The following is a 27,492-nucleotide window of genomic DNA, read 5'->3' as shown; positions in this document are numbered from 1 at the left end:
TCCTCAGTGACACAAAAAAATGATGACACACATTTAAATGAACAGGATTTCTTCTGGTGCTCTTAATTCTCCAAAATATTCACTTTAGTACTGTGAAAGAAAACAGTAACTGTTTTCTAATTATATCTGTTTTATATTCAATATAGTCTGAATTAATGAACTGAATAAAAACCATATCATAGTTCTGAACTCCAAACTCAATCTTCTTGTTCACAAAACTGCAAAATATGAAGAGAGTTGCTAGGACAGTTTACTTAATCTAGCTTGTTAGTTACTCAAACGACAGCATCTGATATTCTAGGTTAACCAAAAACATAACTCCATAAGTAACAGATACGGTATCTGCTGCAGTTCAATCAAACAATTGTGCAAGCACTTAGAAACTCAAGACTCTTAATATTCTCTGTATTTTTCTGCAAAATATAGGATTTGTGCATCTCTTATCCCCCATATAAATACATGCAAAAAAACCCTGTCCCCACTTCTATTCATAGCAGAGAATTCCTTTTTTTCTTTCTGCACATGTGGCAGAAATACAAGCTAGTCTCTTGAAGATGAAAACATTCCACTTAAAACCTGGACAGACACAAGCCAGTTGAAAGGCCTCACTAACAGTGTGCTTCATATTTGAACCAGCAACTTCTCTTCGGCAGCAGAAAAACTTAGTCTCCTAGTCCAGCCACTTTTTTTTTTTTACAGAAGACTGAGAAGACTATCACAGCCAATAATGAAATTCAGCTTACTAGACACTGAGATGTGATTTAACCCAGCAAACACTACCAAAACAGGATAGTTTTAATGAGAAATATCCATGAATACTCATCACTCAACTTGGACAAATGACCAGAAAATTACTTCTACTTACTAAATTCTTCTGTGGTTTTCAGATTAAAGTTCCTAAGACCCTTTTATACTAAAGAGGTACACTTTGACCTTACCATAGCCAGCTTTTCTCCATAGTTTACAGGCACACATTTCTGCCCTTGTTCTGTAACAGCTTGACGGAGATCTGCCTTGTTTCCCACCATCATAATTGGAATATTCTCGTGTGTTGCATCCTGTAAAGAGAATTTTATTTCCTTATTGCTAGAACACACAAAATACAAAAAAGTAGCTAACATCATCACGTCACACATTTCTTTCCCAAAAAGTCTTGTACACTATCAGAAAAAGTTGACTCATTATGAAAGTTATGCTGAGAACTTTTTATAAATCATTCAATAAGTAAGCAGTCAGCTTAAATATCAGCCTGCAAAGACATGCTTCCCTTTCGTACAAGCCCTGCTTCCCAACAATTAATTTAATGTGTGTAGTTAATCTAACGGAATTAGTTATTGCATCCAAACGCTATATGACAAAATCACTGTGGCAAAAGTGACCAACTCCTATACCACAATTTTAAAAAATTGCTTTTAGAAGATAAACTAAATATTTTGCTTGCCACTTTCCTCCTATTAAACACCTTCAGCACAAAAACCTTTTGCTTTAAATGCAAATTCACATTCAAATAAAAAACCAAGAGTATTGGTTTAAAACACAAAGACTCCAAGGAATACTCAAGCCATCCACAAGAAGGTAACTGAAATAGGCACTCATGTTCATTTCCAAAGGAAATGAATGGGAAGAGTGTGATTCTACAAAAATCTTTTACACAAAGATGAATCATATTGCATGTTAACTGAATATGTCAGGATACATTTAGAACTTCAATGCAGGTTTTATTTCTATGAGAACCTGCAGTCTGGCTAACTACAATTTACAGATAATAAAATTTTATAAATAGTAAGTTTAACAATGCACTGAAACACAGCTTATAAACTGTATATACTTAAGGGTATTACCTCAATCATATCCACCCATTCTCTCACGTTAAGAAAGCTTTTTTCACATGTTACATCATATAGTAGTAAGACACCATCTGCTCTTCTGAAGTATGATTTAGCAATACTTCGGAATCTTTAGAAAAAAAAAAGATTTGCATAAGACCATATTATCAAAAAATAATTAAATTTAACATCACTGAGAAAGGAGCGTTTCTTAATTTCACTACTGAGTACAATTCTCTCCACATTCCAGGATGAGTTTTCTCATAGCTTCTTTTGTAAGTGGTTCTTAAAAACTGCTGATGCAGGTGTACAAGTGTTCCTTAAGGATCAAGAGGATTCTGTCCTAAACAACAACCAATATTTTGTATATCAAAACAATCTACAGTGTATCTATCACAGATAACCTTTTCTCGAGTTGTGCTGGGGAGGATTAGATTGTCTTTACTAAATGTCCTTTCTGAAAACATGGTTTGGCATTGGAATGAGCTGTCCAGGGAAGTGGCAGAATCGCCATCCCTGTAAGTGTTCACAAAGGCATGTGTGATTGTGGCTCCTGGGGACATGGTTCAGTGGTGAACACAGCAGTACTAAGTTAACAGCTGGACTCAATATGCTTAGAGGTCTTTTCCAAGCTTAATGGTTCTATAGTTCTATGACTCACTTACATATTACTTCCTAAATTGAGGGGGTTACTTTACTTCCTTTGATAAAAGATAAGAAACCAACAAAATTATTACAGGGATTAACTATCTTTGCATTGAACTTTACACAATGTACTTAACCAAGTACACCAATTTTGTAATTACACTGGATATTAAAATATTCTTCACAAATTTATTACCTCACAAATATTATTACAAATAATATTACAAATATTATTATGGAAGGAGAATGACCGGGCCACTACCTCCCTACTTCACATAATCACTCATTCAGGTAAAAGTAAGCACATACAGCCCAACAGAAATTTTGGTCAATGAACAGATTAAAGTGACTTCCAAGGTGCTAGATAAACCTCTTAGTAAGCCCCAAAGGCTGTCGGTAAAGAAGTAATGGCTCTCAAGCAAAGATGACATAGGACTTTGCGGAAACTTTATGTAATAATTTGAAGAATCCTGGATATATATTCAGCAATCTGTGAAGAGATTATGGCAAAATTCTAAAGTTTTTGGGAAGAAGTTTTCATATCCTAAATACAATGCAAATCAGGACCAGGTTTTTCAAAGAGGAGAAGAAAGGAGAGGAGGGTGAAGGGAAAGGAATCTCTAAGAAAAAGCCTGCTTAAAAATACAAATGTGTAAGGACAAAGTAAGCTAAAGACTAAAAGTAGAAAAAAATTGTGCATCTACTCCATCTTTTTGCATTGCAAAAGAGGGACACATAGATTTAATTAATTAATCCTGTGGTGAACCTTAACTACTTCCCTCTGTGGAGAAAAAGGATTACTTCAAGCACCACCAAAGCTAACAAAAAAACTTTCCACCTGTCTTGGAGTCTCAGCAGAGAAAAATCACATCTGTTTATAGACATTTACATATGGCCATATTGACTTGCTATAGGACCATACAATTAGCAGATTTTTTTTCATCCAGACAAAAAAAGGCAAATTACTTTTACAAACAAAAAAATTGAGATTAGAGAAGTACAAAGGATCACTAACCTCTCCTGCCCCGCCGTATCCCACAGTTGCAGCACTGTAGGTTCTCCATCAACAATTAATCTTTTCATTTGAAAATCCACACCTGAAAAAAATCATGTGTATAGTCTAACAAAAAACATCAATAATCTTTTAAAAAACACAGAAAATGAAAAGTTACATGCTATATACAACAGTTATTTCAAAATTCATCTCTTTTAATAGGTTATGAGATATCAGTTGTTCACATGCTTTAAAACTGCAGTAATCCCCTTAATGTATCTGTCTTTAGAAAAGCATTTCAAAAAACATTTTGCCCAAGCATTTTCCCAGAAACATTGATACAAACTGCATCCTGAACAGCGAACAAAATATCTCTTTTTTTTGCTAAACAGTTTTATCAAAGAAATTAAAAAAAATTATAAAACAGACTTTACTTCAAACGTCAAGGAGGAAAAAGATAAATTGGAGAAAAAAATCCTGACTCAGAGGTAATAAAACAAATATATAACTATGAATCAATCGGAAGACAAAAATTTAGTCTGCCGAACTGTTACGATGAGTTTTTTAGTTGACAGCTACAATAGTATACAAAAGATGTCAGTCAGAAATCCCTCTAGCTGTATTCAAACCACAGCTTCAGTAACACTTTGAAGAAATTGAGACAACAATTATTATGAAAGGATGTTATGAAATACTAATGGAATAGGAAAGAGCTGAGAAAACAGGAAAGCAATGAAATATGCAAAAAGGTTCATATAAACACTAAAATTTCCTTATACCGAAATTCTCTTTTCCAGTGCTTTGTGTTGTTCAGAAACAGGCTTTGTAAAGAAAAACTGAATTAGGCTGGTACCCTACAAACCTACAAACAACTCTTAGGCACTGCTAAGCTTTAGTACTCAATTAGGTCTCCTAGCCTAAGAAGCTGTGTCTGTATACGCAGGTAACTGTAGCAATCAACCACAAATGGAATCTTTTCACCCACTTCTGCAAAACAGCAAAGAAATTCACTTAAATATTTTAAAAATAACAACAACTATACCCAGAGTTGCACTGGTATTGCCTCGAAATTCATTCTTGCAAAGTCTCATAAGGAAACTGGATTTTCCCACTGCTGCATCTCCAGCAAGAACAATCTTGTAAGCCTTCTCTGAACTGGGGTATTTTGGAGTGCATTCGGCTGTATCTGACTGAAAATAAAAATAATCACTCTATTGCAACTATATAGAAAGTAGTTTCTGTGTATCACTCTTTTCCCTTTTTCCCCTAAATAACTGATTACCTGGGGAGTGAGAGCAGATATGTATTTCCTTGTTGAAGCAATTGAGCTGCTTCGACTTACTGGTCGTGAGGGCTTCCAGTCTAATACTGCAGTGCTGTTATCAGGACTGTATGCTTCTTCATCCCTGATCTCTGGAACCTGAAAGTACAAATTAGCTCTCTGGTGAGAAAAGTACAGCTTTTTGGAAAGGCACAGCCAAGATTCGTTAAAACATTTGTTTTAACAGTTTAGATTAAACCGATATGAATGACCAAATACAGCTGTGCAATTCCAATCAAAATACTGTGATTATTCTGTTCTTATTCATATTTGCTGTTTACTATAGCCTACATACTGTCCTTAATCATGTTTACATTTTGGTATATATTCTTTCAGTACTCTTTCTGATAGAGCAAATTAATTTCCATATGAAAATTTCAGCTTAAAAAGTTACAATTAAAAAATACTTTATTTCCATACCTATTTTACAAATATTAAGAATTTACCTCCAAGACATTACTCTCTATGATATTACTACTCAAGCTAAACTAAATACAGCACCACTGTATCAACACTATTCATAGAATAGTCTCCACAAACAGAGATTAAATGTCTCTACTAAACACACAGCAAAGGAGCTGCCTTAAAAAACCCCATGTTCTACTGTGTTTGATACTACTCTTGATATGTTGTCATCACTAAATCTTTCCATTTTGCTAACAATAAAATAGGCATAACACCTTACATTTTTAAATTCTCTGAGACTTGGCATTAAAGTGAATATATGCACCAACAGTATTCTTCTTTCTCATATATGCTTTTTTCCTTCACTGCCACAGCATACCAAGAGGAAGTGACTGGGAAACTGTTTTACTTCTACAGTGTCTGCGTTTTTATCACTAGAAAATGAGCTCCTCTCTCCAAACTGTTTAACAACCTTAAAAAACCATGTATAGTTCAAAAATAAAGCTACTACCTCAGAAATCTAACAGAAAATGTAAAACCAAACATTTTAAAGAGAACTAAATACTGCATTTTCCAAAACAATTTTACTTATCTTATGTGAATACATATAACTCAAATACTTATTTTAACTGCCCCATGGAGAAAGATACACTTTATCTTAAAAAACAGGAACCTAATTTTGTCTCCAATCAAAGGTCTTTCTCAGAGAAGGAATAAATCTGGCACTTACGTCTGTATCAGAAGCATCACCACCAAAGCCTTCTTGCATACACTGTGACCTTTGAAAAATCCTTTGATGCCTGTATTCCACTTCTGAATCATACTCATTTGAATCCCTCAGGGTAGACAAACCACTGTCAAAACAGCTCTCAGGTAAGCTGTCAACTTCACAGTTTATCCTTTGCATAGGATCACAAAGGGCTAAAGAATCAAAATCTTCATCCACACAAGACGAACGAGATGATCTAATAGGAAAATATTGGAGGAGAAAAGAATAAGTTACTTCACAATTGTTTTTCCCAACAAAATCTGAGACATTCTGAAACAGATGATTCTTAGAAATGCTGATGCTAAATTAAAGACATACGTCAAGCCTATCTTGCCCTTATAAAGAATTTCCTTGTCAATCTTATCTCTTAGGATGCTCAGATTAAATTATTTAATCTATGTTGTTGATGATGACTTCCCATGTTTCAGTATGTCTACTTATTAATTAAAAAAACCTGTTTAAAAACATTCAGAAAAATTACACACTATGAAGACATCAAAGGCAGAAAATTACAGACAATGGTTTAGCTAATTTTTGGCCTATTCTAAGCCATAAAATGACCTTGACACACTGTGTCTCATTTAAACGATTGCATTTGCTCACAGAGGCACATGCTAATAAGGAACAGCTATGAATACAGAAAAGGGAGTAACCAAGCTCAGGAGATCAGTAATGGTGGAAGAAGTCAGTGAAAAACATTTTCTTACAATTTGGTAAGCTACGTAAAACCTAAGATTTTACACAGAAGTCCTTTCTTTTCCCTCACCCCTCCTTCAAAGGCTTTTTTGTTTCCATTTTGGATGCTGTAATATATATAAATGCTTTAATGGAATCAGCAATGCCAGTACGGCTTACAGGGAACAAAAAGCTTTTTTATATGTAAATAAAACTACATAAAAGAAAGATTAATAGAGTGAATCTTAAAATAATCAATCTCACAAAAAAAAGTATGATGGTTACAATCATTATTGTGTTTCTGCAGCAAGACAGGAATAGGTACAAATTACAGTGAGGTAAAGAAGGTCTTCAAGTCACAGCAGAGAAGACAGAAACAGTATGGCTTTGCTGCATTGGGAATGGATGTGAGGCACTGAACTGCTAAAACAGACAAGGTCAGCATCAATACTTGTAAAATTACCTTGGTCCCAGAGGGACTGAGACCTCCCAACATGATGGTACAGCACAGCATAGTACAGTGGGGAGAACACCAAATTATGAAGGAGTTACTGAGTCGAATTCCTGCACGTGACAGGGGCATCACTGTTCCATGCAATAAAATTCAGAACTATCTAATTTACATCCCTTAAGGCTAAAGAATAATCATGTGAATGAATGTGATCTTTGCTTTAGACTATCACAGCATACATGCTCTTTGCATTTATGCACCTACAGGTCTATACCAAATCACTGAAATAAAGAAGAGTGTACACTATAACAAAGTTAAGCTTGTCAGGCATTCACTGAAATAAAGGTCTTTAGTAGCAAATTTTCAACCTCACTGAACCATGAATTCAATGCTGGGAATTTCATACATGCTTAAAGCAAGGTAGACCAAGATGTGGGTTACAGATAAAAAAAAGAAAAAACAAACTGCTTCAAATATGTTACAATGCAAATCAATAGCTCTTAATGCTGATCTGCTGTCCGGAGATGAAGTACTAAAAACAAACTTTCTGTCACATCTGTTAAGAGTGAGTTTTATTTCTACTACATAAGCTTTCTTCTAAAGTAGCTTGTATTTCTCACTTTTCTGGAAATGCAAGGATTGCACTCCTTCAGAAAATTACTCAATGTAATGTGTAACTTAGTAGTGGATGCCTTTCAAAATTTGCAGAGGGTCCAAACAGAGAGGAACTGGGAAGAAGAGCAGAAGAAGTAAAGTTTCCAAGAAGCAAAACTTCAGAGCCAGCAAACACATCTCACATAGAGACAGTACCCCTTTCCAAGATACTCTTCTCTTGTAAATGTAAACGTAAATGTAAGATACAGACTACTAAGAACTCTATCAGAGATCTCTCCAAGGTTTAGAGTACCACTGAAAGAAAAAGAAGACAAAATAATCTATCAACTGAGTAAGGACACACATTTTTGCTGGCAGATCTGTTTTTTTAAAAAAAGTGTAAAGGGTAGCATGGTTTATAGTACTTGGGGTTGGCTCCATTGCCCAGTATCTTGTGTCTTTGCAATGATCTGAGGAAGGTCTGATCAATGACATGTATCCAGTAAGCACAAAAATAAATACCTCTGACCATTTGATATTTGCATTCAGATATCTTACTGTTCTCTGTGACTTTTACCACACTAATAGCCGAGCGCACTCACTGCTCTGGCATGTCAGTGTGAGATGAGGGTGTTTTTCCTTTTGAAGAATTAGGTCCACATTTGTAAAAATTACTACATGGGAAAACCAGACACACAGGCTGAACATACAACCAAAAGCATTTTATTTCTTAAGTACTGAATAAGCTAGGTAACAGCGGTCCTCAGAAGTTTTTTGTAGCTTCTTGGGGACAAGGAGGGGAGATCAAGAATCAAACTAGAATCAAAACAATCCAAAACCAACAAGAGGTTGTCTGAACTCTCCATAAATTCATGATTTGCACTGAGAAGAGTTTTCCCGAGCTTTCTGAATTAAAAAGATTCCTATTGACTTCAGTATACTTTGGGTGTTATGTTAAGGTCCCAAATTCCTTCTAATTTAGACAAAATTACTCTCTCTGTTATTTGACAACAATTTGTTCTACTACGACAAGTGTCATACCCTAGTCATTTTTAACTTAACAAAAGCCTGGCTTACCTGTCATACCGTGGATTTAAAGGAGAATGTCCACCATTAAATTTAGGACTGCTTCTAGAATTGGTACTTCCTGGTGAGGTGTTTGCTAACCGCTGCAACAGATACGTAACAAATGTATAGTAAGTTTGATAAACAGAGTGAAAGCATCCAGATCTGTTGTGAAAAAAATGTGCATCATCAAAGTGAGAAATGTGTATTTTAATATGTATTTAACTACTTACATTTAATTAAACCTCATGCTTTATATAGGGATGAGTGTCAAAAGGTCTATTACATATAAAATTTAGGCCCTACTGCTGCCTTAATACTGAACCTACTAAACACATTCAATCACAAAAGACAATGGAAAGTCCAAGAAGATTATTTTATTGACTACACCTGAAGATTCTGAATTGCTAAAGCTTGAAAAGTAGTATTTAGAACAAGGCACATTGACTACTAAATTAAAAATAAAATGGAAATGTCACTGGTTGAGCTAGTTTCAGTAGAGCTACCTCTAATAGTTCTTGAGAGAGATAGTGAAGGAAAGGTCTCAACTGATACTAGGTGACAGAGTATTCTGTACATTCTGTCATGCCTCTAAACATTTATTCACTGGAAACAGTTTCTTCTGTGTTCTCTGTAATATGCTCCCTTTTGTTTCCGGGCATGACAGAAGGAAATCGTATCTCTTGTTGCATCTGTAGTGAGTATCTAGTAGCTTGTATCAGCAAAAAAAAGCACTCATGGTCGTTGGCACGGAACACTGGAAACAGGCAATGACCCTTATCTTCCTCCTTCCTGTCCAGTATTGTCTTTGTGGGCCCATTATTCAGGCCCCAAGCTTATAAAAAAGTTAGTTGCTTTACTCATGATGCTCAGTCATTAGCTTTAGAGTTTCACAACTGGAAGATGGCAGTGTAGAGTAGGTTTTTTGTTACTTTCAAACCCTCCTTTCTCTGTTTTTGAGGATGTCCGGTTACACCTGTTATAACAGATTCCCATGGAGTTGAAATAGTCCAAAAGGATTTGACTAAGGTCTCTGTTATCAGTAGTCCCTGCTATTTATTTTCCCGGTGCCTGGAAAAAAGTTCAGGTTAGGAGAAGACCTTGCTACTGAGAAAGGGCAGTTTTCTGAAAAAGTGTATTTTCAGTGGTAGGCAACTCAATACAAACACATTCCTTTAGTGCAAGAAAAACCACTAATTTATTCACATCATTACATACATCTGATCACAGCATAATAAAAAAATCAGTACTTTTCAAAGCATCTCAGAAAGCAGTTGTGCTCCAACAAAACCCCATTATTTCACAATGCACTAGTAAAATCTAACAAAATTCAACTACACAAGAGTATTCCCACAGTGAGTTCACTGAATAAAACTCAGATTTTTCTGACACCCACTGAAGTATCAATTTAAATTTGGGTTGTTAATTCTTACACCTTCTAGTATAATGTAACAAAATCATAAATACATACCAATGATCTGTTGTACTTGCTGAAACTGTTTTCAAGTGCACTTCTTAAACCATCATTACTGTCATGTAACTTTCTATTAGCTGATCTAATAAGGAAACACAGTTTAACTTGCAGGAGTGTAGAGAAAACTTGAAAATTATGTAACTTATCACAAAGAAATACTGAATAAGACTTATCAAAAAACCCTTTTTTTTTTCTTTTGGTAAACACTAAAGAATAACATGAAACTATAAATGCTGACAAATACTCAAACAGATCATTATATGTGGAAAAGCCACAGTGAAGTTTAGCCCCCAGAGCAGCTTAGGAGACCCGTTTTCACTTCTGCAGCATGGTCTCTGGTTCGCTGAGTGGAAAAAAACTGTAGAAATGGTCACCAAAAAACAACAAACAAACAAAAAAACCCACAACCAACAACAACAAAAAAAACACTAGTACAGTCATTTCTGTACAAAGTGACTGCCCTCTAAATATTGCTGAGGTGACTGTATGGACAAATGTGATTCATCAACTTGAAATAATTTTTTTAGGATAAGAAATTAAATAAAGATATTAAAAAAATCTATTCATTGTGACCCTCCTTGAAAGCAAAAATTTGTGCATCTCTTGTATAATACTCCACAAACGTAGTACTTTCCAGACAAAAATAAGACAGAAAGTTACTGGAGAAGCGAAGGCAATAAAAAAAAAAGGAGCCAGGCAATAATTTTTATGATAGTATGGATAGACTAAAATCTCATTCAGCTTATCATAAAGAAATTTATTTGGGCTAAGAAAAAAAAAATAAATGAGGAGTTTGTGTCTCAGTAACACAGTGGTCTTACTAGCACAGTAACATCTACAACAACTGAGCACAATACCTTCCATGACAATTGAGGCCATTTTAATATTTTCACTGTGTACTTTTTTCCAAAACTCAACGCACTCTTTTGCATTAAAAATATTTACCCCCACATGCGTTGGGACAAAATTTGATAATAAAAAACTGAATTACTTAAAACTTACTGCAGTATTTCAATTTGTCTTTCCAGATTATCTCTATCTTCAGTATACTCACGGATAATTTCTAGGTCTCTGGAAAAAAAAAAACAAAACAACAAACACCAAGCTTAAACAAAATTGTACCTTACAGGATATCTTTTTTATTTTTAATTTTTATAATACTGCTTTTGGTAGAGTTTACATTTATGCTGACAGATGTTGAAAGCAGTTTTATGCAAAGTAAGATCACTTGGTGACTTAATTGATCTCTGCCATTGTAACTCAACAAAGACTGAAAAAAAAAAAAGTAGTAACTAGAAGAAGTTCTCATTCACTTTACAAAAAAATGCTTGAGACTGATATGGAAGGCTTCCAAAACTATTCTCCCTAATATTCAAACAGATATTAATCTGAGTGCATCCCATGGAGAAAAAAAAAAAATTGGCTGACACTGCACTCTTATTTCATTTCTAACTGAGGTCTCACTAAAATCAACAGACGTTCTTGCAAAATTATGAGAATTTGCATCATATCCAAAATTTGCTGTTTCAGAAACAAGAAAAGCGAAGAGCAGTGATGGTATGGTGTCAAATGTGTACTTGCCCTTTATGGTAAATTTAGAAAAAAACAACTGCATACATAACAACTACACTAGAGAGCAGATTTTTTTCCCCAGTGAAAATTATCATGTAAAAGTAACTTACCTCTCAGTGTTCAAAGACTGATCTGCATACTCGCTTTTCAAGCTATCTAATTCACTCTGTAGAAAAGCTATATTTGTCTGCGCTTCTAAAAGATCTTTCTTAAGTTTCTGATTTTCCTTTAAGAAAGAAAGATATTAGATGTTAGATGTCATAGTCACCTCCACAAAATGTTGATAAATTAAAATGATAAAATAAACACCATCAAAATTACACCAAAGTGAAACACACTAAAATCTTGGCAAAGAGGGGGAAAGAAAGAACACCGAATCAACAGAGAAGTCGGTAACTAACATGCAAAAACCTTTGAATTTTTATTTTTCATTTCAGTTACACAAAAAGGGGACTATATAGTCTCAAGCCATTTCTAAATGTTATATATAGAATGTGTATGCATTTAAATAGAACAGGTACTCTTCCAACTTAAAGGATCTCACAGACTTATCAATTACTTTAAAAGTTTACTTTGAAGCTTACCACTATTAAATGTAAAAAAAAAAATCACAAAAAACAACAAAACAAAAACAAACCAAAACAAAAACCAACCAACCAAATGAAAACACAAAAAAAAACCAGGAAAAACCAACAACAACCCAAAAAAAAAAAACAAAAACAAAAACAAAACCAAAAAGAACACACCACCACAAAAATCTGCACTGCAGAGACTAAAATTGAGGCTAGATTAAAATGTTAATGATAATAATCTCTTACCAGGAACATATCATGCATTCTTTTTCTCAGTTCACCCACATCTTCCCTGTGATTTACATTTTTGGATTGTTCCTCCAGCTAGACAGATTAAAAATGAACAATTAATGTATTTGATTGTTCTGATTCAAAGCACACAAAAACTAATGGAAATCACATTAAGTAACCCCTGAGAGGTTTTACAGCTACTTAAGTTTTTAAGAGTTACGAGTTTTGCCATCTGTGCTGGCAGGCAGCATTACTCAAATAATCCCTGGTTTTCTAAAAAATTTTTAATTAATAATTAAAAAATGTTTAATGAGAATTTTGCTCACCCACTTTTTAAAATATGCATAACTAGTGACACAGAAGTCAACTGTTGGGAAGATACCAACAGGTGTATTCCCACTAAGTTAAAAAAAAATTATAAAGAATTATTACTACCTCAGCTGTGTAGTATTTGTACTACAACCTCTCATGTTTCTTATGAGAAATTTCTATTTCTATAAACGCTCTTTCAAGTTCAATTCAATATAAAGAATGAAAAAATATATCCATATTGGTTGCTATAATTCTGCTAAAATTTACAGCAAAAACTAATGTCAAAATTAAGCCCAAATTACAAAATATCCCAAAGCAATCTCATATCTGAGATTTCAGTTTGCCTTACTACTAGGTATCAAATTAAAAGATCAGATTGGAGTTGGGTTCTAAGGGGTACTATTTTACTGTAAATTACTATATTTGGGTTGCCAATTTCATTTAAATCTATAAATTGTAAATGCTTAGAGGCAATATGTTGGATTATTTCTAATGTACCAAATACAAGATCAGGTAACTGCAAAGTTAAAAACTTGATGGACACTTGATGGACCTAGAAAATTTTTCAACAACAGAATTTGGATAACAGTTACTCCCTTTCCTAAGTATTTCAACAAATTACTGAAAATAATCTGCAGTTGCCATTCCCTAATATACATTAGGTTAAAAACTTATAATTATGATTATCCATCTTGAGGGAAGTACTTCAAGGTCAAAATCTTTTAAAACACTTCAAAATCTCACCAGACTTCAACTCACTCACCTTTTTAAGCTTTTTTATTGTCACCTGAAGATCCCCAACTTCAGTATCATACTGGCGCTTCAGCTCATTTAGTGCTTCTTCAGCTTTTCGCTTCTCCTGCAATATTTTCAATTTCATTTGAAGTTGAGATAGGTTTCAAAGGTTTATTAAAAACTTCATTCATTTTGCAAACCACCCTTAAATTAATGTGTCCAATTTTGTCTTTCCATTGTGTCAACCTGTCCCTTCCTTAGGATCCACAGATTTTGCTTCTGTAATTGCAGTGGTAAGGTGGAAGCTAAGATATGAGTCAATTCAGTGTTACTCATGTCTCTTGTGCTTAATGTTCCCAATGTCTTAGAAAAGAATAAATAAAAAACAACCTGAAAAAGTGATCAAATTTTATTTGTACATACATATAAGTGTATAGTGCATATACAGATGAATACATACACACCCATGCACAAATTGGGTCATTATGTTCTTTTCTCAAAGCAGTCTTCTATTGCTCAGCATACAATAATAATAATAATAAATAAATAATGGCCAGTCTTCGCGAGCGAAGATCTGGGGAAGGTCTTTACACCTTCCAGCCTGCGCATTGGATTTTTTAGGTGAGACACAGTGTGCGCGGAACTGAGCCCACCCTTTAATCCTAAGGTTCATCTGCCGGGGCCAAGCGAGCTTGGACGGTGGCAGCGAGGTCCTTAGGACGTAGGTGGGTTGCCTTTAAGGGCTAACGAGCTCCACCTGCCCGGGAGTGGCCCTGACCGGGAATCGAACCCGGGTCTCCGCGGTGATAGCGCGGCGCCTTTACCCCCTAGACCACCAGGGGCTCCTTCAGCATACAATGTGCTAGTAATAATACTACCATGCCACCATCACTTAGTTTTTTATTTGGGCTTTTCTCTTAAATTTTTTTGCTCCCAAGTGTTGGGATGTTACAGGGCCATGTCAGTAAAAGGTAAGCAGATAACAGTATCTTTAGTTTCATATGGTGCTCAACCTGAATATCAGTATCTTAATACAATATATCAGAAAGTCTGAATATCAAACCAAGTACACTATTCTGAGTTTTATTTTAATCAGAACAGAGAGATTTTGAAGAGAGGCTACATCAGCCACAATGAAAAGAATGGTATGTGTGGCATGCTATAAATGAATATGTGTTTAACTCACTTCAGTCACTCCCCAGGGACTTCAGTGCAGTTTCACAACACAAGAAACCAGAATGCAGCAGTGACTAGTGGTGCCAAAGAGACAGGTTGAGTTTTCACATGGAAAAGACAGACATGGACTTTGCTCAGAATTCAGTGCTTTCCTGTAGGTGATGCTGAAATCCATGTGTTAAAACAGTAATCAAAGTAATCCGTTTAAGCTGGATTCCCCTCTTGTTGGCAACTCTATAGGACTTCTCAGTATTGTTTGGTAAATATTTGTTTCCCTTGAAGCAACAAAATACAGGATAGGTTCTGCAGAGGCAGGTGTTCTGGTAGCATGAGTGAGATCACTCTGACAAACAATAGCCTTGATTACAGGCATTAAGATTAATGGCTTAGCACAATCCCACAAAGCAAATAACTTAACATTTACTCTCAGGGCGTTTTACTAGGTGGAGTATATGGAGCTACAAGGGAACACCGAGGAGTGAAAATAAAAAAAAAAGTGTGAGAAACAACAGGTCATCTTTCATACCTAGAGGTAGATGTGAACAGTGAACTTGGTGTCAATTCGAGGACTTTTTAGAATGAGAATACAGACTAGAAGTGGGTAACGTAGAAGATGTACTTTTGCTTAATGCAAGTACATAACTGTAGATGTTCTCAGAGTTAGAAAATGCACACATCCTAGTCATCTTTTCACAGCAATGAAAAAGTCTTAAGGGTTTTTTTCAGCAATTTATTGGTTTTTGAGAAATAGCAATTTTCCAGAGAAAATGTATTTGTTTTCCAAAAATAACTGCTTAGTCTCTCTGGAAATGAACATTTATCTCTACTAGGAGATGCATTACCAGTAGTTAAACATATTACAACACACTTTTTTTGTAGTGGTGATACCTTTATTAACATTTTTATGCCACTATATTTTGTTTCTAGGAAAACAATTGACTTTTATGGTTTGGTATGAGTGCTTTCTCTCGTATAAAAGAATATGCCATTTGAAGCAAATCTATCAGAATACCATTTACCTTCACAGATCAATTACTGTGAACTACTTAAAATCAACAGGTTGGCAGAAAGCACTTTGTTCCTTCTGATTCTGAAAATGCTCTGTGAAAGAACCCATAGCAAACCTATACAGACATTCAGTATATTGTGTGTCCTACTGAGCAATAATTATGCCCATGGTATATGTTTTAATTAATGCATATCTTATGTCCACATTAAAACATTCTCACAAACTGTTATGCATATTGTAAAGTTAGGTTCATCTTATATTAATTTAGTAACAGTTCAAAACGGAGCAGACAACTGGTTTTGCTGCTTTGAACACAGTCACATGTGATTCTAATCCATCTTTCAGTGGGTAAGGACAAGAGGATTTTTGTACTTTTCCATCAAGACTGCCAGTTCTTTGAAACAGCAGCTAAAACTCAAGCACATCAAAACAGATTTTCCCATCAATTTTGGGAGGTGGCAGGCCCTCACACACTGTTATCACAATTACCCTCTCTTAAGTCCATAACTCTATAAAACATAGTTGGAGGATGAGAATGGAGGAAAGCAAGATCATTGCTCCAGGAAGATACATAAATTAGGACTAAATGATCTAAGCACTAAATTCTACATAATTTCACCTATTAGTTTCCATTCCTTTATGGTGAAAGATCTTTTTCTCCAATTTGCTTGCAGTATTGGTCTCAGAAAGAAAATCCCCTCAGCCAGCATATTCTCATAAAAGAGAAAGACACTTTTTTCTTGGTTTTCTTTACATCGGAGCAGACGTTCCTCTTTGGGAAAGCATTAAGAGCATTCATTTTTTACCTCATGGATAGCTTCTTTTCATCCAGGTCCTGCTCTCAGCAGCTTTGAGTTAGCTCATCAGGACCAAAACCACACCTGGCCATCAATCCTGCTTAAGACCACTGAGAGCTTATTAATTATGAAATTCTGTAAATATAAATTACTCACTTCCTTTTTAACTTTATGCTCTGCAGCCTGTATCCGTTGTTCCATCTCTTCCTCTAGCTCACTGAGCTGAACTGCTGCTTTCTCCTGAGCTCTAAAATTTAAAAAAAATATACTCTTAGCAATTGCCCTCTGGTTTGACAGAAACACTGTGTGAAACACACCTGCTTACCTCTACTGAAACAAATTAGACAGCCGTATATGGAAACTCTCTAACACTGCCCCCTTGAAGCTGATGTGCCTGGGAACCAGAATCCCAAATTACTTTGAGGAGACAGGCAAATTAGATTTTAAATAGTAGCTGACAGATGATGATTAGCATGAAATACATCATATCTGCATTTTTAAAATTAAGTTACAGAGATAAAAGGCCCCTCAGATTATCCCATGAAGAGATTTCAGAAGGGTAACTGCAGCAACGTGCATCACCCACACACACAGGTTCTCTGTCCCGAGCTAATCTGTTTGGTTGTGGCAGTAATTACGTAAGACTGGAAATGCCAAGTAGTTAAAATAGGTAAATGCACTCCTTGAAGCTCAAGAAGCAAAAATACAGTTTCTAAAATGAAAGTATAATGGACATGTATAATAACACTCAAAGATGCAGCCAATCAGGAGGAGTCAAAACGTTTTAAGACATTCAATATAACAATGGGGTCTACAAAAATTTGGGCCAGGACTTACCAAAGTATGAACACAGAACCCTCTGCATGCTGCTACATGTGCTGATGCACAACTGCACACATATAAAGTAACTTTTGAACTTGATTTATGGAAATACTTTGCCTGGCTTATTTTGGTATTAACTCTCAGTAGTTTAAGCTAATGAAGCACGATAGAGAAAAAAAGAAATTGCAGAACTGAACTAGAAACAAAACTCACTATACCTTTTTACCGCTATGGCCAAAGTTTCCATCTCTGTGCTTTGAAGTTTGATCTCCCGGATGAAGTTCTTAATTACATGCTCGTATGACTGGATTAATCTTGGTTCCGCTATGTGTATGTTCTGATACAGAACACTGACCTGCTCTTGCCTGAAAATGAGAGATACCATTTTAATGCACTTATTTGGAACAATGTTCTACTACAGGTTTGAAAAATTTACTGCAAATCAAGATGGAAAAACTCTTTGCCTAGTTTTAAAATTTAGCAAGGTAGATAAGGACTTTGAACATTCAGCACAGTATGTCTCAATTCTTCTACGTTATGTTTACTGTTTCCACTTCTCTACTTTCATATAGCTACTGAAAAAAAAAAATTCATAGTAGGAGAATTGCTAACACATGACACATTTCATAACTTCCTAGCACTTCAGTAGTTATCTTTCAGAGCTGTAAACTGCTCACCAAAACAGGTAATAAACTATTCCAGAATAGTTTCAAATTTTAGACAGAAGTAGACACTGCTCTTATCCAGAAATAGCTACTGAAGGATGTCACTTGTTCAAAGAGTGTAAATATACACACATTCTTTTAAATGAGTTGCATGTAAAATAGAAATAGCACTAGCCACAGTGAGGTGGCCAGTTTATCAGTCTTTCAAGGCAGACAAATTCAGCACAATCTAAAACATAAAAAAGTTTTAGTCAGCATACATGATTTTTAGAAATATGAAATGTAAACATGATACAAACATCTGTGTTCTGCAATTTTCTATCTCCCTTTTAGTTTCACAAAAAATATGCTTACTAGTAACATTGTTTCTTAGAAAGGAGGCAAACAGTAGGAAAATTACTTCTTACTTGACCTTAACATAAAAGATTTGTTAATTAAGCAAACGTTTTCATGACTTGTCTCGCAGGTCATTGAAACAGGATTGGATCTTCAAGGACCTATATAATTATATATAACATATATAACTATATAACATGCACAGTACCAGAGACTTCCTACCATAGAAATTATTAATGGAGTAGCAAAATTGAAGGTTCAGTGTCTTACACTGATGGGAGTAGAGAAACAATTAGACTGTGCTCACTATACTTTGTTCCAGGAATAGAACACATTTGCAGTGGAATACTGCAATGTACTTCCACAACTTTCATTCTCTTAACAAGAATGTCACACCCACAGCCACTCCCTCTTCCAGCTTCTTCTAAACACTGTCTGAGTATGCAGGGGATGCCATAAGGAAGGCCAAGGCCTACATCAGCAGGAAAAGGAAAATTAGGGAAAATCTGAGGCCACTGATGAATCAGATGAGCACATCCTAGTAAAGTAAGACAGAGAGAAGGCAGAATTACTGAATGCTGTATTTTCCTCAGTTCTTACTGCTGAGGCCAGTCCACAGGCATACCAGACCTTGGAGGTAAGAAAAGGCTGGAGAAAGGAAGAATTCCCCTTGGTCACAGAGGGTTGAGTTAGAGATGGTCTAGGTAGACGTAACACTGTAAATCCATGGGCCCTGATGGGATGCACCCACCAGGGCTGATGAAGCCGGCAGGTGTTTTTGCTAAGCCAGCCTCCATCACCCTTTAAAAATCACAGAAAACAGGAGAGGTGCCTGATAACTGGTGAAAAGTCAATATTACTCCCATCTTCAAAAGGGGCCAGAAGGAGGACCCAGAAAACTATAGCCAGTCAGCCTTCACCTCAGTCCCTGGAAAGGTCATGTAACAGAAACTCCCAGAGGTCATCACCAACCATGCTGAAGAAAAGGTCATAAGAAGTAGTCAGCATGGATTCAACAAGAGGAAATCCTGCTTGACCAATCTTACAGACTTCTATGATGGCATGGCAGGACAGGTCAGCAAGAGCAGAGCAGGGGATGTTTTCTGCCTTGACTTCAGCAAGGCTTTTGACACTGTCTCCTACAACATCCTTGTAGGTAAACTCAGGACATGGGTTAAATGAATAGACTGTGAGGTGGATCAAGAATGGTAGAACTCAGAGGATTGTGATCAGAGGAACAGAATCCAGTTGGAGGCCTGCAGTCAGTGGTGTTCCCCAAGGATCAGTACTGCTTTGAGCCTTGTTCAACTTGTTTATCAGCAACCTGCATGAATGGATGGAATGTAGCCTGAGCAAGTTTGCTGACAATATGAAACTGGGAGGAGTGGTTGATATGAAAGTGGGGGGAGTGGTTGATACACCTGAAGGCTGTGCTGCCATTCAGTGGGACCTTGAGAGGCTGGAGAGTTGGGCAGAGAGAAACTAAAGTGGTTCAACAGCCAAACGTAGGGTCCTGCACCTGGGGAGGAATAACCCCAAGAGACTGCAAAAGTTGGGCCTATTTAGTCTAGAGAAGACTGAGAGGGGATCTTATCAATACCTACAAATGTCTCAAAGGCAGATGTCAAGAGGATGGTGCCAGACTCTTTTCAGCAGTGCTCAGTGACAAGATGAGGAGTAATAGCCATAAAATAGAACACAAAAATTTCCACCTCCATGAGAAAAGATTTATTTGTGTTGAGAGTGGCAGAGCATTGGAACAGGCTGCCCAGGGAGTTTGTGGAGTCTCATTCTGTGGAGACGTTAAAAATCCATGTGGATATGTTCCTATGTAACCTTCTGTAGATGAGCCTGCTTTGGAAGGGGGTTGGACTAGATGATCTCCAGAGGTCCCTTCCAATTCTAACAATTCAGTGATTCTTTTCAAAGTATATGCAAACATACATTCCCAAATTGAAGCTAGTAATCAGTACATCCATGCTGCTCAGCCTTACACCTAAATCTGCTTTAAGGCAAAGTAGTCTGAAGCACAAAGGAGTTACTGAAAGATTTCCCCCGGGATTAAAAAGAAAACTTCTATATTTCATATTCCTTTTTATCCAAGTGGCCAGCTATCAACCAGATGGATTCAGAATATCTCAGTGACCCAGCTTTAGGAAGTACTTAGGCTTAAGAAGTCAAACAATGACCGGTACAACTAAAACCATGCTGACGATGATGGCTCCTGGAAAAGGCCTGAAAGGCTTTATAGGTCACAACTGATCACTGAAACTCTTAGTGACACTTATGCGAGTGATTCTATGGCACCGTTACAGAATGTCTTAATTAAAACTAGACTCATTGTATCAAAACAAACAAACAAACAAAACCCCAAACAAACAAAAAACAAACAACCAACCACGGGAGAAATCAAAGTCCTGCAAGAAAATTGATGGGACTCTATTTAATCAGTTATGGCTTCAGGAAGAAGTAATACACTTACATGAACTGGGAATACTGTTATTGATATAGTCACTCCAAGTATCTGTGATGAATTAGCAGCAAGCACACTGTTAAAACATTTTATAGACAAGCAAGATTTCAGAAGGATGCAGCCATGTATACCCTATATCAACATACAGTAAGTATTTGATGTTTAGTTGTTTCAAATTGATATTTTCAATCACTTTTCTGTTTTCACATGCTTTGGTGAATACCAGTGACACCACTGCAGCAGGACAGATTAGCTGCAATTAATATTGCCCAATTTGTTTGTTTGTCCCGAATTCTCCTTAAACACGTGCTATTTCTTTCCGTAAATTCATTAGCTCTTCAAAATTACTCATCAAAGAAGATTTGACAAATGGATTTCACCAAGCTGACTTGAACTCTAACAGTCTGTCTTTTTGTTGGACAAAAAGGCAATTAGAATGCTCTTACTTCAGTTTCAGGAAAATTAATCTAAAATGGTTGAGTTCACCCTTTAAAACCGGTCTTCCTTGAAATCCTAAAATCACTTTTCAACGTATTTAGCTATAACTCTTGAAGTTCAACACTAACACAACTGTAGACATTCACAAATACTAAAACATAGAAAGAGCATTTTTTAATACACAACATGAAAGACTGTTGCTCCGTTCATCTGGCACTATGGTTACACTACACATGCAAGCCTTTCTGCTGCTTCTGCAAAGTACAGACATAAAACACTAGTATCCCCAATAAGTATAGCATTCTGCCCAAGTACTGCTCTGGCAGTACTGAAGTACTTCATCTCAAAGGTTTTATAAAATAAACTGTCTGTAAAATTAGTACTTAGCAAGTGTAATTAGTCAATATTTGCCCAACTTCACATGAGTTAACCTAAGCAAAGTTACTGTACTTACATGGTTTCAGGGAGTTCCTGAGAGAATTACATAAAGAAAATAAAACTGCTCTGATTATAAAGTAATTTGTAATATGGTAGATTTAAAGAAGGATGGTAGAATACAGGAGGAGCAAGAGAAAGGGGAAAAAAAAAATACATCAAAACCCCCACAGTACTGGTCTTAAGAGATACCAGATATTTAGATTATATTAAGTGTCATAATTTCATTTAACCCACATGGTTATATGAATCCTTATCAATTCATAGGATTATTTTTCGTTTACTTATCATACAGTGACCATTTGCCTAAAGATCCACACTCCAAATGCAGCTCAGAGGGCGCTGATGGAATTTTTCAACAAGTAACAACTCTACAGTTGCTTGATATCAGACATGTGCCCCCTGTGTATTTAGCAGAGTATGCCGTGTTACATGGGCCCCCCTTAGTCTGACCCTAAGGGCAGTATTTGGTTTTAGAACACTATTCTAATGACCTCTTCCTTGTGTAGGTCAGCTTGTAAAATTTCTCTTATTACTTGTAGCAGCTCTGTTGTGGTATGGACACGGAGAGGTAAAGTATAAGGTGATCTGAGCCAGTAATGTCTGAGCAGGGTGGTTGGTGGAAAAGAAAGATCAAGCATTATGCATCTGATGACTGTCCTTACACTGGAGACCAATTGCCTGTGTGTGCCACCAAGAGATAAAGCAGTACCTTTTTCTGAAAAGCAGACACATTGCATATACCACTCTGCATCAGCAACCACAAAAGAACAACCAAATCCGTTACAGAATGGAAAGAATATAATTTTGTCACAGCTGAGTACCCAACATCTTCTGGATTGTTTGCCTTGAGGAAAAACAGATTACACAAAATTTTAACATGGTGTAAAATTCAAGATATTTGTCACCTTGAAGCGCTATGGGTTTTTTTAACACTGCCTTTTCTTTTTCCATATCTGCCCCTTCAAAAATAGGCTGCATTAAAAGAAGACAAATGAAACTGCAACCCCCAGATGAGAGCTCAGCCAAGGTCTGATTCCCAGAGAAAGGATTTTTAATGTTTCCAAGGCACAAATGGTGTTCCCTTCTAAAAACAGAGGGGTGATTTAGAGCCAGTGGAGCAGGAGTGGAAAAGACTGTGGGACAGGCAGGGAAGGATGAAGTCTGTGGAAAAGGAGAATGCCTCAAAGGACACTGTTATGGCAAATGGTCATATGTCGTTAAAATACAAGGAAAATGAATGCTACAGTGCTTGAGTTAGTTAGCACAGGTGTTGATCTGATTAAAGTAAAAACCAGAAAAGCAGTAAAACTTACGTTAGCTCAGAAAGTATTCTGGCTCACAGAAAGGCTTCCACCACATTTTCAGCAGAACATATCTGTCAAACCCCTATCGCGAGATGTATTAAAAGACAGGACAACATTCTTACAGCAGAGATCACTTCTTCAGCACTGTGACAAGGGAGGACTCAGTATTTGCCTTTATTCCCTCTCCAGGGAACATGCTTTAATTTCCAAGGAAACCTCTCCAGTTCTGATATCATGGCTCGTCATCTTTTGGAAGTAAACACAAATTGCTGACAAGAGTTAAGGCTGTGCTCTATATTGACTTTGGCAAAAGTCCATCCTGGTTGATGACAGCAAGAGCATGACAGGTTTTTGGATGGGTTTTTTTATGCAGCAGAGTTCCTATTCTTTGCTGAAGTACTTAAGTCTATCCCATGAGCATCACCTGTCTTCACAGTTTAAGCAGCTCATGTTAAGAACAGCATGCTTTTCTCATTTTATCACATCCCCCAGATCCACATTTTCTATACAGCTTCAGATGACATGACTTTGGGGCACACTGTTATCATAATCACATTAAGTATATTGGAATTGTATGATGCATAAAATCTCACAGTCTGGCAGCACTGAAATCAGAGCCTGATGAACAGTCAGCTTGGCCAAAATTACAAGACATATAAATAAAACAGACCCCAAGACCAAAAGCAAAGCAATAATGTATGAGGACTTTCAGAGGCAGAATTTAACTCAAGACAGGGATAAAAACTTTCTGCTCCAGATTCATTCACTCCCTCATGATTAAAGTAATTTAGTTCATTTTCCAATAAAATTACCCAATTTGCCAAATATCTCAAAAAAATTGCTTCAGAAGGTTTAAAGTCTTTGTTGACAGTCCCAAATCTTTGTTCTTTCTGATTGAAGGTCTCTGATATTAAATTTAAAAATCTGTTTTCCAGAAGTTTTTTGACTGTAATTTATAGACAAAAATACATGTCATGGCATTCATTGTACAGGTTTTATCCAGAAGTGTCAGTGGATGTTGGATCATTCTTTCCTCAAGCTGAGGAATGGAAAAGGATAGCCATCAGAAGACTTTCCCACATGCTTACAGGAGCATGCCTATTAGGAGTGTGAAGGGAACCTTTCAATCTTACTACTGAAATTCAATTAGATCTGAGATTGGCCACAAAAAGAATGCAACACCCAGTAACACAGTCAAGGACTAAACCCTTCCAGTATGGGCAATTCACTGGAGCATTCACTGCCTGGAGCGCCAAGTAGGTACATTTCTGAACTTTTTTTGTCTACTCCTGTACCACTGCAAATACTTCTTTGAGGAATAAACTAATGAAAATGGCTGAGTTCCCAATAAAACAGATCTCCAGTGGCAATTCACTACATATATGCCAAAGGCCTTGCATTCTTTTATGTTTAATTACTCATGGTCCAGATTAAATGTAACCATACAGAAAGTTACCTGCATTTTTAAATTAAATGAATGCCCCCAAAAAAAACCCAATTCCACTAAAATCTGACTTCACACATTAGGTCAACAGAACTGTGCAACTGATACACCAAACCGCAGAGAGGTATGATCCATCCCATAACATTTTTAAGGAAGTAATTAAATTCAAAATATGCTTATTGTAATGTACGCTTATTTTAGTACCTTGCACAAGGCAGTAAGTACCTGGCAGTAAATAATGTTGCATCAAATGTCTGCTACTACACTGAAGACTGGATCTGTTACTGGATTTCACATCTCATTATGGAGGCTTATTTACGGTTTTTGAAAGTTCAGTAGCAGAAAGTGAGGCTGAACCAGTTGGTGAAACAGAGACAGAACCCTGTGTGTAGCTGAAAAATTTCCCATTGATTTCTATGGGTATTCAATCAAGCTGAGGAGTGACAAAGACCACAGATGTTTACTGTGTTTCTCCGGACACCAACCCTGGTTTTATCTCACTACTTCCATCTACTATGCCTTGTTTCTCTTTATATAAACTGTAACAGCATCAAAGCAGATGTGCCATGGTCTCCTTAGTCGGGGGCCAGAAGGCAGAGTATTTTGAAGGACTTAAACCCAACATGATCAATATAAAAACCATCTGATTGAGGTAAAAAAATACGGACAACTAACTGCACTCATCTGGGTTTAAGAAGTTTCTTCTTCATAATTACTTTCCTCACAGTTTTCACCACCAACATTACAACAAACATACGAAGAATAGCAAAGCACAAATTAAGAACACCAACTGCCTTATATCATTGGAGATGCAGTTGTGTTCTGAGCTAGGTCTAGTTTTCAATGAAAACTAGGCTTTTTCCTTTAAAAATTAAAAAAAAACCCTTAAGTGACAAACAATTAAAATAAACTAAATAGTTTAAATAAAAAGTTAAATAACTTTTGGAATTCCAGCTTGTACTTCACATGATTTTGTTATATTCTGTTGCTTAAGACTCCTCAAACAAATTAATATATTCAGTACTCACGTAAGTGGTCCTAATGATTTCAGTAGGGCTACTCACATGAAAAAAACCCTTTACATGTATGTTTCAACAAAAAAAAGTGTGGCCTGCCAATGGATATAAACTGAGTTGTAAGACAGACCTACTTCTTGCACTTCAGGACAGGAAAGAGAAATAACAAGAAAACAAAGAGCACACTCTTCTTCAGCTAATGTTGGCACACACCTAATTTATACACCAAACGACAAAGGATGTTAAAATGTATTTATAAAGCTGAATATGAATAGGAAACATTTACATCAAATTACGGTCAACCTGATAGTATTTAACTATCAAAATTTAGTTAATTGCAGTTTTCTTGTAAAACAATCATAATACAAATTACATTAAATGAGTCATAATGAATTTAGCACAATTATGGGATGCATCTGCAGACTGGAGCCAATGAAACCTATTACCTTTCCCTCCTACTATCCTTTTAGACAATCAGCTAGACAATACTCAAACTGCTGCTGCAATATATAATAACCAATATACTGACACAGACTATCACAAAAATTAAACTGATGCTTTCACAAGTTACCCCTGTCCATGAGTCAGATTTTTTTCACTCCTGTTGAGTTTCTGTCTGACTCGAGGTTATTAACTATTTCTGCAAACTTGCAAAAAGCCTTTTGTTCTTATTCTCCTTCTGTAGAAATCAAGTGTGTAGAACGGAACAAGTTAAGACAGACCTACGTGAAGTTTCTGATCTGTCTGAAATGGGGCAAAACTGTTGCTGGTCTGCATTTACCCGAAAAAGGCTGTCTGGGCTGGAAGAAAGGTCCTGGGGCCGGTCGGGGAACAGCGGGGGGAGAAAGTTCCTGCGCAGCCAGCAGAACTTTACATCCCGTACGTTCCACCGGCCTGAGTTTCCCACGTGGGTCGCTGGCAGCGCAGCGGAGAGTAAGCAAGAGAGCAGATGCACGCTGGAAAAACAGTGCTGGAAACCACCCAAGTCGGGAAGCAGATGTGAGGAGGGCTCTACACACCTGCAGGCGCAGGGGCCAGGCTACACGGCCGTTTCCTAGCTGGGATTGCATCAGCACCGGCGGCAGGATCGCCAGGAGGGCCATTTCTTCCCCGCGGGGCCGCTGTGCCGCCGCCAGCCCCAGCCCCCAGCCGCGGGAGGCGGATCCGCGCCCCCCGCCGGGATCGGGGGTGGCACGGAGCGGGCGGGCCCGGACCTTACCTGGGGATGTACCTCGCCTCGTCCCCGAGCCGCACCTCGAAGTCCTTCCAGGGCTGCTCCAGCCCCGCGGCGACCCACGCGGCCGCCTCCTCGCCGTCGCCCTCCTCGCCCCCAGGCTCGCCGCCGCCGGGCTGCGGCCGCGTGGCTCCGCGGAAGCCACGGGCGAACTCCGGGAAGGTGATGGCCCCGTCGCGGTCGCTGTCGAGGCGCTGGAAGATGGCCTCGGCCTCGGCCGGCCGCACCCGCAGCTCGGCGCACAGTGCCGCGAAGTCCTCCCGCTCGATGCGGCCCGAGCCGTTGGCGTCGCACGCCAGGAACAGGGAGCGCAAGCGGGACAGCTCGTCCCCCGCCGCCTCGGGATCCATCGGCCGGCGCCGGGGGCGCGGATCCTGCGACCGCGGCCGGGACTGGACAGGTCAGGGTGGGCGACGGCGGCGACCCGACCTGCGGCCCAATGGGGCGGGACAGGTCCTGCTCCGCCCCGGCGCCCCGCGGGGCCGGGCGCGGCCGGGAGGCGGGAAGCGGAACGCAGGTGGCGGCTCTCGGCCGGCACAGGTGCCCGGCGGTGCCGCAGAGGCCTGCGGAACTCCGTCCCGGACAGAGCAGGGCGGTCCCGACCCGGCAGCCGGGAGATGCCGATCCCGTTTCCCATGGAGGTACAAGGGTAGGATGTTGCCCTCTTGCCTTTGCACTTTGACTGTTTACAGCACCGCG

The 27,492-nt window shown here is 37.7% G+C and overlaps 1 protein-coding gene across 1 annotated transcript; it reads right to left on the bottom strand.

Moving 5' to 3' along the window:
• Positions 1-908: 908 nt before the first annotated feature.
• RASEF (RAS and EF-hand domain containing) lies at positions 909-27,143 on the bottom strand. Its single transcript, XM_050329811.1, has 15 exons — positions 26,779-27,143; positions 17,664-17,810; positions 16,780-16,870; positions 13,670-13,765; positions 12,610-12,687; positions 11,902-12,017; positions 11,222-11,290; positions 10,217-10,301; positions 8,758-8,849; positions 5,922-6,156; positions 4,748-4,885; positions 4,508-4,655; positions 3,487-3,568; positions 1,842-1,956; positions 909-1,058 (listed from the first exon to the last, which is right to left on the bottom strand). The coding sequence occupies exons 1-15, from the start codon at positions 27,141-27,143 to the stop codon at positions 909-911; spliced, it is 2,007 nt and encodes a 668-aa protein (XP_050185768.1).
• Between the last annotated feature and the right edge of the window lie 349 nt (positions 27,144-27,492).

The sequence above is a fragment of the Myiozetetes cayanensis genome, unplaced genomic scaffold (assembly GCF_022539395.1).
Source record: "Myiozetetes cayanensis isolate MyiCay16 unplaced genomic scaffold, myiCay2020 scf4, whole genome shotgun sequence".
In the NCBI taxonomy this organism is placed as follows: domain Eukaryota; kingdom Metazoa; phylum Chordata; class Aves; order Passeriformes; family Tyrannidae; genus Myiozetetes; species Myiozetetes cayanensis.
The sequence above is the reverse complement of the archived record's forward strand: the minus strand, read 5'-3'. Positions and strand labels throughout refer to the sequence as shown.

Coding starts and splice junctions, on each gene's coding strand:
- RASEF (XM_050329811.1), bottom strand. CDS start 27,143: ATGGATCCCGAGGCGGCGGGGGACGAGCTGTCCCGCTTGCGCTCCCTG. Junction 12,688..13,669: donor CAATAAAAAAGCTTAAAAAG/GTGAGTGAGTTG, acceptor TAATCTGTCTAG/CTGGAGGAACAATCCAAAAA. Junction 12,018..12,609: donor GAATGCATGATATGTTCCTG/GTAAGAGATTAT, acceptor TCTTTCTTAAAG/GAAAATCAGAAACTTAAGAA.